At 41.5% G+C, this 12,145-nt stretch overlaps 1 protein-coding gene across 2 annotated transcripts in view; it reads left to right on the forward strand.

Moving 5' to 3' along the window:
- The first annotated feature begins 1,475 nt into the window (after positions 1-1,475).
- Positions 1,476-12,145, forward strand: part of itgb8 (integrin, beta 8) — a 117,566-nt gene continuing 106,896 nt past the window's right edge. The window contains exons 1-3 of one of the 2 annotated variants that reach the window (XM_078538863.1): positions 1,476-1,781; positions 2,011-2,096; positions 3,447-3,612. In XM_078538863.1, coding sequence (XP_078394989.1) covers positions 1,658-1,781; positions 2,011-2,096; positions 3,447-3,612 — 376 coding nt within the window. In that variant the 5' untranslated portion in view covers positions 1,476-1,657. The remainder of the gene's footprint in view (positions 1,782-2,010; positions 2,097-3,446; positions 3,613-12,145) is intronic. The other variant, XM_078538862.1, reaches the window with a different exon arrangement.

Here is a 12,145-nt window from a genome sequence, read left to right on the forward strand (position 1 = left end):
GAGACCCAAAACTGCACACAGTATTCGAGATGTGGTCTCACCAATGCCCTGTATAACTGAAGCATTTCAGTGGGCAGTTGAGTCACCCACTGGAAGTCTGGAGTCATGTGTAGTCCAGACTGGGTAAGGACAACAGATTCCCTTCCCTAAAGGACACCAGTGAACCAAATGGGTTTTTACAACAATCTGGTAGTTTCATGGTCACCATTACTTGGGCTAGCTTTTAATTCCAGGTGTATTTATTTAATTTTAATTCTCCAGCTGCTGTGATGGGATTTGAACTCATGTCTCTGTAGTATTAGTCCAGTAAAATAACCACTGTGTTATTGTATCGTTTTTACCTGTTGACCTATGAGTCCAAATTATTTGGACCAGATTCCTTTGTAACTCTTGAAATTAGCCTTCATCCAGCTGAACTTTTTTACATTTGAATCTTCCCTTCCTATTCTAAACCTAATGGTATTGTGATTACTGTTTCCTAAATGCTCACCCACTGTAACATGCTCCACTTCCCTTGCCTCATTCCCCAGAACTAGACGCAGCTTGATTCCTCATTGGCCTGGAAACATACCGATCAAGAAAGTTTTCTTCTGAAAATTCCTCCCCATCTTTGAGGATTATGGAGATAGATTGGTTTGATTGGTATGATGGTTGGAAAGCATAAACATAGGGAAGGGAAAAGTTCCATGATTATGAATTGGTTTGATAGGCCAAATTATGTCCATTACTTCAATTTTTCAAGGTTTTTTTTTCAAAAATGCTACTAGAGACTTTAATTTGGGAACCAGTTCCAACAAAAGGAACAAACCAATGAATGTAGGTTTATTTTTTTTACACGAACCATATAATCAAAACTTGGTCTCCTGCGCCTTTAACCATTACGTCGTAAACGGTTTAAAACATTTGGCTTACGACATGGAGCATTCCTCACTCCAAGAATAATGATTGCGCTTAAAGGTAAATAATGCAATTTTTTCTATTTTAAGGAGAATTTATCTGAGGTGCTAGATATTTGTTTAAAAACAAAACCACATCGAATAGGTACAGTGGAACCATCTGATTAAAGTGAGACCTTCATGTTACTGAGGTTATTCATTGGGGTGTAGGGGGTGAAGTCCTTTGCACCTTTAAGGAAACAGCCTTGTTGTCGAGCAGTCTCTGCTCCGCGTTTCTGTGGCAACAATGAACTGGGCTTCAGAGAATCCGAAAAGCTGCGAACATGTCTGGAGAAGCTGCGGCTTTAGACGTCGGGGGGGCGACTCTGAATCTGCTGTTACAAATTTACATTTTTCAATTCACTCATCTGTCTTGTGAAACAAAAATAAACCTTGTCTTTCTGGGCTCCGTTTGAGAAACTTCTAGGAGGGATCACAGAGTTTATTGTATCGGCTGCTGGGGGAGTAGTTTGTTCTCGTTCAGACGTCCCTCGACTTACGATAGGCTTCTCGGTGAATGAGTGGGTGATTAAAGGGATTTCCAGGACTCGGTGCACAATAGACAGAGAGAGAGAGAGAGAGGGAGGAGGAGAGTTCCGTCCCTGGGCAGCTTGTGCTGTGTGCGCCTGGTGCTCTGGGGATGCTTCATCCTGCGGCCGGTGCGCGTCTCTCTGCAGCCCGGCGCTCCTTCCATTCGCTTTGCCCAGCCACTTTTTCACGCCATGAAGCAGCGCGTGTTTGTCATCGCAACCGGCTCCCTTCCAAAACCCAGGCACTTTCCGGCGAAGACATTTTTCAGCGTCGTTCAGATTTTGACCATTGCAGTTGCAGCCAGCAACACAGGTGGTGAGTGGAAGCTCGAAATAACGCTTTTTTTCTGATTGGTTGCAGTTTTTAATTTTCTTTCAAATTGGATTGATGGTTAAGAGCTGCTGTGTGTTCAGATTGAATGGATCTGCGTTCGAATAAATTGTGCAGCTTCTTGTTCCTCAAAACATGTAGCGCTGCGATTGATTGTTCGATCAAAGGAATGAAATGCAACATTTTAATTGCTTACATTTTTCGAACATTCCAGTTAGGAACAAATGCACTGCTGAAAAAACCAACCGATGCACTGAATGTCTCCTCCTGGGTCCTGAATGTGGATGGTGTTTTCAAAAGGTGATTTGATTGTTCGTGTATTGATCTTGATGCAAGATTTCAACAATACATTTTCTAGTCCTAACGAAAAATCAGCTTAAGGTACCCAGTATAGAAATAATCAGATTCAAGTCTATTAAAGTTTATCACTGAGCGGTAAGAAATTGAATATTTAATTTTACGTAAGCTGTACACGTTGACACTGAATAGTTTTGTACAATAACACAGTTCGGCTATGCTGAGGTTTCATAGTAAATGGCTATTTTGTATTACTTCATAATGACTTCATTGGCGTCAGTGCCGGATTTCGCATTTACACTGAGACACCCAGTTCACCTCACTCTGTTAATCTCTTCACTGGCTCCGATTTGTCATTTGAAGAGCAGAAATTTCTCCCAATTAAATATTGGGAAGAGCAAAGCCATTATCTTTGGTGACTGCCACAAACACATTTTACTAATCACGCTTGCTACTGTCTAAGGCAGAACAAGACTGTTGGCAGTCTTGGCGACCTATTTGATCCTGAGCTGAGCTTTCGACCCCACATCCTCTCCATCACCAAGATTGCTCATTTTCACTTCTGTCACATCGCTCACCTGTGTTCACTCCTTATCTCATGCAAGTGCTGCTGAAACCCTCACCTGTATCTTTGCTACCTCTAGACTTTCAATGCATTTCTGACTGCCCCCCCCCCTCCCCAAACTTGCACCTTCCACAAATTTGACCTCATCCAATGCCCCGCTGTTTGGATCCTAACTCGCACCAAGACACGTTCACCCATCATCACATGCTTCCTGTATACATCGGCTGCCAGTCCAGAGCACCTTGTTTTCCTTGTTGTCCTTGCTTTCAAATCCCTGCATGGCCCTACCCCTCCCTCCCTCCCTCTGTAAATCTCCTACAGCTTTACAACCCACTAATACCTCTGTGCTTCTCTGACTCTTGCCTCTTGCATATCCTCAATTTTCTTTGCTCTATGATTGGCAGCTGTGCTTTTGGCTGTCTAGGCCCTAACCTAAACTCTGGAATTACCTTGCTAAACTTCCTCACTTCCTTTAAGACACTCACTACTCCTTTGATCAAGCTTTTGGTCACACATCCTAATAATTTCCTTACATAACTGGGTGTCAAATGTTGTTTGATAATTGTTCCTGTGAAACACCTTGGGATATTTTACTATGTTGAGTGTGCAATATAAATGCAAAGTGTTGTTGATTTTATTTTGGAACAGAATCCATTAAAATTAATGAAGTTGGATTGGTGAATAAACAAAAAAAAGAGTGACTGTTTGTGTATTTCACCGTAAATTATAATTAATCCTAGATTTTCAATTCTACTGCATTTATAATATATAAATATTCTGCACATTAGGATTTTTCAGATGAATCTCTGCATAGGTGTGACTTGATTGTCAATCTAATTCAAAAAGGCTGCAATTCGGATTTCATTGAATTTCTTGAAGTCAAAACAATCATGGAAGAAGAATCACAAAGTTCTCAACTGACCCCTAGTAAAGTCTCTTTACAGCTGCGACCAGGTTGGAATCTAACTATTTTTGTCCAATGATGTGTAAAGTATTTATAAAATATCTGAACACATTTTTACACTTTGCTAAATGTTGCTGATATAGTTTGCACTTGTCTTAAGTTTTATTAGCCTTCTTACTGAAAATTTTTAATATCTAAGTGTAATTCTAAAAAAATGTGAAGAGAATTATATATATTATGTTACAAAATAATATTTGCATGTCGTGGCAAATTCTATGAATGGTGGGATGGTTAAGTAATTCCATTAAATATTTTGCTTTCTTGCCATTACACAAAGTTTGGCATTCAGTGCTCACTTATCTTTCCCAAAACGGTCATGTTCTGTCTTGCTACTGGTATTAATCAGAGTAGTTGCATCAACTACAAATACTAACTGTAAAAAAAGTGATCATTGCATTTTCAAGTACATAGAAAAACAATATTACCTCTTCCAATAATCCTGCTAAATTCACAAAAAAATCCTTGGCATCTTGTTTATCCACACAAAGATTGCACAAATGCAGTCCTGGTTTTTTGCGGGGGGCTAGGGGAAGGTGGCCAGCGGGTGATGTTCTCACACTGCCCACTCAATCTGCCTCTGAACTGCCCTTAGTCATTTTAATATCTGGCCCTCATTTCCATAATCCAGCAAGATGTAAATGCAGCTTGGGCATGATTTACATTTCTGGGAAGCACCATGGGACGTTTTACGATATTAAAAGTCTTTTATATAAATGTAACTTGTTAAGCAGCTGACAGGTCAAAGGGAGTGGGAATTCCAACAGCTTCACTGTAGTGCCAAAACAGAAATTTTCTCCTAGATGGAAATGGAGGGCTGACAGTGGGACAGATGGTTTTTGGGGGACAGGAGGAGCATGAAATCTTGTCCCCACAAAAATGTTTTGTTTTAAATAAACTTACCCTTTATTTGAGCAACCTACAGTGGTCTGCTTAAAAGCCTTTGTTAAACTAATCAATTGCTGCTATGAATGTGTGGAGTATGCATGGTATATGTTTGAACCATTGGTGTTTTATTTACATAGTAAAAATAGGCTCCTGCCTGATAGAGGCAGCTGCCTGGGCCACCCTGCTAAAGTTCTGAAGAAAATGTCAGTGGTTAGACCAGGGGTGGGAATGGGCCAGTAAATGATATCCTGTCATTTTCAGCTCTCAGCCACTCTGTTCCCACTCATGAAGGCCATGTGTCATGACTCACTGGGGATAGTGCACTGTAATATCAAGCCCCACTGTTCCCCCGAGCTGTGACAAAGGTGAAAAGTTTGACCACCAGATTGCCCCAATTCTACCTAAACTGTTTAATTTAGGTTAACAGAATACAAACACCAGGTTTATAAACTTAATAAATAAATAACTGTTTATTGAACAAAATATCATTAACCAGTGGCAAAAGAAAGAAATATGAACTGCTAATTTCTAACTCTATAACCTAAACTCTACGGCTTCTTAAGTCCCTATACACACAAATACAAAACACATAAGACACACAAAGCATGGATTTTAACAGTGGGTAAAACAGTTCAATTGCACCAATCCAGAACAGAATTCAGTGGGTTGACTTTGATCGATGTCTTCCAAATTCCTTTCGGTTCTTGTTGATAACACGTGGTGGCCTACCAGCACTTTCAGTATTTAGTTCACTAGTTGAGAACTTGCTTTTCAATGCCTCTAACAGTGGTTTTCCTCTTTTCCTTTTTACAGGGGTTTTCTCAGTGATAGAGCAGGTTATAGAGATATGAGGAAAAGAGATTTGAGGTGTTTTCTCTTTGCAGGACATGAGCTTTCTGCTACACTGCTACCACACAAAACCCTGGTCAACTGGTCAGGAGCCAATTAAAATGGTGTTGTCAGGCAGCTCCCTTGGTCCAGGACTCCTTTCCGGCACCATCCCGTCTTTCATGGCACACTCTGTTCCAGGATTGCAACATTGTAATTTTAAATCCACAGTTCAACAGAAATAGAGAAAAATAAAAGGATATGTTCTTTTACATGCCTCCACTCTTAAAGAAGATGAAACACCATTTCAAAAATGCGTTTCATCACAAGGTGTGTGACACATGGACAACAAAACACGAGACTTACTTTCATTCATCCTTCCTCCCCCTTATACAATCTTATACAATGTTCAGCATTTCTTACCCCTTTAATTTATTCTAGTATTTTACGCCCAGGACAATGCATCCGCGATCACATTATCTTTACCAGCAATGTGAACAATCTTTGCATCGAATGGTTGAAATAAGAGATTCCATCTAAACTGTCTCACATTTCGAGTTTTAAGCTTTACAGTGAACGCCAGTGGATTATGGTCAGTGTAGATTAGTGTTTCTTTGTTATCGTGTTGGACATAAACTTCAAAGTGTTGAAGACACAATAACAATGCTAGAGTTTCTTTTTCTTCTGCAGACTGCTTCCTCTGATATTGATTTAGCTTCTTGGAAAAGTACCCCATCAGCTTCTCTATCCCTAATTTATCATCTTGTAATAGGACTGCACATACCCCCAAGTTGTTAGCATCAATTGCCATTTTAAAAGGATTGGTAAAGTCAGGGGCAGCCAACACTGGTTCATTTATTAAGATTGCCTTCAGCTTTTCAAAGACTGCTTGGCATTCTGCTGACCATACCATTTTTGCCTGTTTTCTTAACAAGTTGGTGAGAGGAATAGCTATTGTGCTGAAGTTAGGCACAAACTTCTTATAAAACCCACACATTCCCAAAAATCTCATGATTTCTCGAGCTACTTTAATGCTCCTGTGAGTCTTTCTAGAAACGTGGACACGTAATCCAACATGGAAGATTCGTCTTTCTGCTGTGGGAACTTTTCCTTACATTTAATGGACCTCTTATTCATGACCATAGATCAATTCGAATGGACTAAATCCAGTAGATTCATTCAGAGAATCTCTGGTAGCAAATAGTAAGAAATCTAATCCTTTGTCCCAGTCCTTTGAGTATTCATGATAATAGGTCTTAATCATGGTTTTGAGAGTCTGATGGTATCCCTCGAAAGCTCCCTGTGTATATGGGTGATAGGTGGTAGACTTTAGTTGTTAGATACCCAAATTGCTGATTATGTCCTGGAAAATTTTAGACATGAAGTTAGAACCTTGGTCAGATTGTATTTCAATTGGTGGGCCATAATGAGTGAAAAACTGAGTTAACTTTTCCACTATCACCTTAGCTGTAATTGTCCTTAAAGGAATAGCATCTAGAAACCAGGTTGTCATATCCATGATTGTAAGGATATACTGATGTCCTGCTTTCGTTTTGGGTAATGGTCTTGCACAATCTACTAATAGGCGACTGAATGGTTCTTCAAAAACTGGTATGGGTATTAAAGGTGCTGGTTTGATTACGTGTTGAGGTTTACCTACTACCTGACATGTATGACACGTTTTACAAAACTGCACTACGTCCTTATGAAGTCTTGGCTGGGTAAAATGCCTGTTTATCGATGCTTGGGTTTTCCGTATTCCTACATATCCTGCCATAGGGATTTCACGTGCTACTCGTGATATCTCCTTAAGATATTTACTATCTGATAAACAACTGTCCATTCCTCATCCACAGGTCTGTGAGGGTGTCTCCACTTCCTCATCAGAACTCCATTTTTAAAGTAATAGCACTCTGGAACTCCTTCCGCCTCAGCTTCAGTGTAAGCTGGCTGTGCTAACTTGTTTAACTCTGGATCTGTTTTCTGAGCCTCAATTAATGAAGACATGCCAAACACTTCCTTTGAATTGTTCTCATCCTTAAAAGAAAGTTTTAGCTACTCTTAACATCTGCTCACGGTATTACTTTGATCTCTGGTGATGGACTTTGTTTAGCCATTGCTTTGTTCACCACACACGATGGAAAAATACCAGGGGTAGAACTTTCTCCCCATCAGGTGGGCAGTTCGGGAGCGGGTGTGAACGGGCGCATATCCGATCGCTACCCGCGATCAGCTGTGCGCCGCCATTTTGCGGAATTGGCCCGCCCAGTGTGACGCGCACCGGAAGCGCTCAGTGCTACCTGTGAGGGCGGGGGGAGGAGGGAGAGTTGGAGCCAAAAGAGCACAGAAATCTCCCTGAGGCACAGAGCTGCCTCAGGGAGATTAAGTTGATTTGGAAAACTTGAAAAAATTGAATTAAAAAAATTATTCAGACATGTCCCCTAATGGGACATGTCAATGAATTTTACAAAAAATTTTTGTTTCATTTGTAAGCCCTTTGTGAAACCTAATCCCACCCGTGGATGAGGTTCCATGAAAAATGTGAGGGCCGTCTGGGCTCTTCACCTGCCCGCCAACCTTAAGGTTGGACAGGCAGACCTGTTAATTATTTCAATTAGTTTTTAAATGGCCTTAATAGGCCTTTGACAGTTTGGGCACGCAGCCAATACCGGTGCACGCTCACCGAACTGAAGATCGGAATGACGCGTGGTGATGTTGGGACACACGCCCAACATCACCGCGTGTAATTTTATGCATTGCCGAGTGGGGCCCACCCCCGCACGCCGACCAGAAGATTCAGGCCCAGGAACTTGTTCTTGTAACTGCTCCGTCTCTTTAGCCTGTCTCAGACTTTACGTAATTATGGGTGAAGCTATAACCTTCTCTCCTGCCAAACCATTCCCCAGGAGTAAATCAACTCTATCCATGGGTAATTCCTTAACCACCCTTACAACCACCGATCCAGACAACAAATCACACGCCAATTGCACTTTGTACAATGGAACCAGGATATAATCTCCACTTATCCTGTTTACCAATACTTCAGCTTTAATTGAACTTTCTGGAGGGAAAACTAGGTCCATCTCCAACAAAAGAGTGGCTCCTGTGTCCCTTAATACGGTTATGGGTTTTTCTGCATCATTTCATGAAAAAGGGGTTATGTTTCCTTTAGACAAAAACCCTTTATATCTCTCATCTACCTCATTCACAGCAGTGGTTACCTCCAGTCCCTTATTTGTAGTTAAAGCTACAATTTGATTCGTGGCATTTTCTTTTTGAGTTCCCTTTTCAGACTCACTCTTACAAACTCCAATAAGTTCCATGGGCTTCCCTCAGAACTTCCAGCATTCTGAACGAATGTGTCCTACTTTATTACAATGGAAACACTTAGGCCTTTGAGTTTCACCTCCCCCCTTAGTACTTTCCTTCCTGATCTGGGGAGGAGATAACAAGGTATTCCCAACTATCCATTCTTTACCCTGGCTACTTGCCTTCCTTTCACTCTCCCACTTTCTAGCCTTTTCAAATTTATGGGGGGTGATGGAATCGTCAGCCATCATTGCTGCTTGTCTAGCAGTTGCAACCCTTTGGTCTTCAACATGGTTTCTTATTACAGGAGATAGGGATTTTTAAATTCTTCCAGGAGAATGGTCTTTCTGAGAACTTAATAGGTAGTGTCAACTCCTAGAGCAGAACTTTGCCATCGGCGAGCAGGGGGTGGGACCCGCTCACCGAAGTATAAAATGACGTGGGATGACATCGGGCGGAACCCCCGATGTCATCCCTCCCCATTTAAATTTTCAGGAAGGAGGGGGCACAGCCAAATCAGCTGCCGGCCCGCTGACCTGTCAATGGCCAATTGAGGCCAGGAGCCCCGGTGGCAAATAGAGAAAACATGAAACCTCATCCACCGGCGGGATGAGGTTTCATGCAGGGTTTTAAAATTTTTAATAAAGTTATTATGTTAATTATGAACATGTCCCATCTCATGTAACAATATCACATGAGGGGGACAAGTTAGGGAATTTTTTTTTCCTATTTTTAATATTTTTTAAAGTGTAAGCGATCTCCCTGAGGCAGCACTTAGCCTCAGGGAGATGTGAGCTCTTTTGTGCGCATGCACGAAAGAGCGCACTTTCGCTTTTGGGGAATCCCCCCCTCCGCCCGCACAGGAAACGCATAGCGCTTCCCGCCGGACGTCATGCTGGGCAGGCCTTAATTGGCCCGCCCATGTAAAATGGTGGCAGGGATCGGCTCCCCGCCCACCCGACAGGCAGAAAATTCTGCCCCTAATATTCGTATCCATCTGTCAAAACTACTTTGCTGAATCCTTTCAAATTCAATGTAAGTTTGTCCAGACAGTTTGCTTAAATTTTGAAACTTTTGTCTGTAGAAATGTCATATCATGCAAAAAAAAGTAGAATTTTTGTGGGGACGCTCTGATCTCCAACAGTAATTTTAATGGGAGATCAGCAGAAAACCTTGAGAAATGATACAAATTATTCTGCTGTTGAAATGTTGGTTTGTATCTCCTTAACACTAAAATTTGATAAATTGGCATGAGTTTATATAGGCATTACTTAAGAGGCTGTAGATATTATGGCTCCAGTATTTTGTGTTCCTGTAAAATTTATTATTTTGGTATTCTGAAATCTCAGGTATGGTTTTAACATGTAGCTGTTCATATGACCTGCCTGTTTAAGGTCTTTGTTCAGTTACTGCCTTTGGCAAGGGGCCAAAATAGGCACACTTAAGATCCATTAGAAGCTAATTTCTGTTCTGAAGAGAGGTTTTTTTAGATAACAACTCTTGTTAATCTCCGCTCAATGTTGCATGAAACCATTTAGGAAATGGCTGATTTGCTTTCTATATCTTAAAGATAGTTCAGTTGTGGTTTTTTTGTTGCTTTATGAATATAACATTTTGGCCAACAAGCTGCAAGTGTGACACGTGACAAAGTAGGTCACGTGTACATTAATACTATGTATAAATAGAAATAAATAACAGATTGAAACAAGTTTTGGATGGCCTAAATCAGCTGTATTCTACTTTGAAATGTATTTTTTTCTGTAAGTAATCCATTAATTAGTCAGGGCTTTCATTAGAACCTGAGGCAACCTGAAAATTTCTTCACATGCTGCATTGAAAATCGACTGTGTGGTAGATTGAAGCTCAATTTGCCAGAGAGTTCAGAAAGAAAATCATTTGTCCACCTTCCACAAGGCAATCCAGTGCTATCTTTTGCAGGTATACTTTTAAACTTAAATACATGACCATTGGAAAAGGTTTTGTGAGACACCGTTGTGTGGAATTGGCATCACATTTGTCTACATGACAATAATTTAAAGCAAGTGAAATACTTGAGCTGTTCTGAAAATGTGTTAATGAATACACATTCCCTCTCTGAAATAAACACGCACACATATATATGCATTAGAATTATTTAACTTAGATTTAAGCTTGAAATGAATATTAAGGTTTAACTTGTTAACTCATGTCACATGCCAGCTGAAACATATTGAGCTAAAAATTAGTTTATGGCATTTTTTTGGGGTGTGGATCATAGTTTGCAAGCTGCCTTTCAGATCAAGTGGAAAACGCACTAACTTGTGTACCTACCTCAACTGCATGAGTATAGTACCTGGCTGAGTAAGTCCCACACTGCTTGCTCCCTCTTAATGCTTCCAGTTTCCTCTGTGCTGAGCAGGGGAGCCAGGTAATGTTGTTCAGAAACCACATGGTGTAGCCAGTCTGTTCCTCCTTAAAGGCTCACTCCCTGTTTAAAGAGAGACTTTGCATATGAACTGAAGACTGTTGATAAAGCATTTAGGAAGACTGAGGGAGAATGGCGCATAAGATAAAGGGGAAGAGCCCACAGAACTAGTAATGTTGCCTCTAAGGCTCTGGTGACCCAGGTGGAGTCCAGGATGGAGGCTATATTTTGCTGGGGGTGAGGGAAGCTCTTCAGGTCAAGCCTCAGAAGGGAGTGGGAGCAGGTGGTCAGGGAGGTCAACCCCAGAGGGCAACCTCGAGGACATGTTAACAATGCTGGAAAAAGTTTAATGAGCTGACACTGGTGGTCAGGGCAGTGAATTTATCCTCTCATTGCATTCACTACCCATCACACCACCAGCCTCTCACTTTACTCAATGCACCACATCGCCATCACTCACCCAGCAGTACTCCCTGACACTTAGGACTCAAACTAACATATACATATGCCACCTCACCCACATACATCTTCCAATGCTGCTGGCATCACACCCACACCTCCCTGCCTCCATACACCAGCTATTCAGCTATGGAAGGCATATTACCCAAGCACAATGCCACATAATCACTGGTAGTGTGCCCTTTCTCTCTTGCAGGAGAAGGTCACACACAACATCAGGGAGACTCAAAAAACTGGAAGGGAACCCGCCACCATTCCATCCCTTGAGTCCCCTCAAGCAAATGGTGCTCTGATTCATGGATCAGAAAGCAACACAGAGTCTGCAGCCTCTCATGCCAGAGAGACCATCAAGGGTGATAAGTGGCTTCCTTATGCCACCTTTCTACTCCCTGCTCACTCTCATCCTGAGATGTGATATCTGGTGGAACCTCCCCCTTTCCCCATGGTTCTATACTTTTGTACACCCAGGAGTTGCCACCTAAACAGCCACAGCAAGACCAGGAGGAAACATAAGAGCAACCCCATGACAGTGATGTGGGGCACCATCACTTAAGCTTACAGTCCCAGATAATGGAATGCAAACCTTCAAGGCAAAGTATAGAATTGGAATCAGCACATGATGAGTCACCAAGCACAAA

Source organism: Cetorhinus maximus, chromosome 3, assembly GCF_964194155.1.
Source record: "Cetorhinus maximus chromosome 3, sCetMax3.hap1.1, whole genome shotgun sequence".
NCBI lineage: Eukaryota > Metazoa > Chordata > Chondrichthyes > Lamniformes > Cetorhinidae > Cetorhinus > Cetorhinus maximus.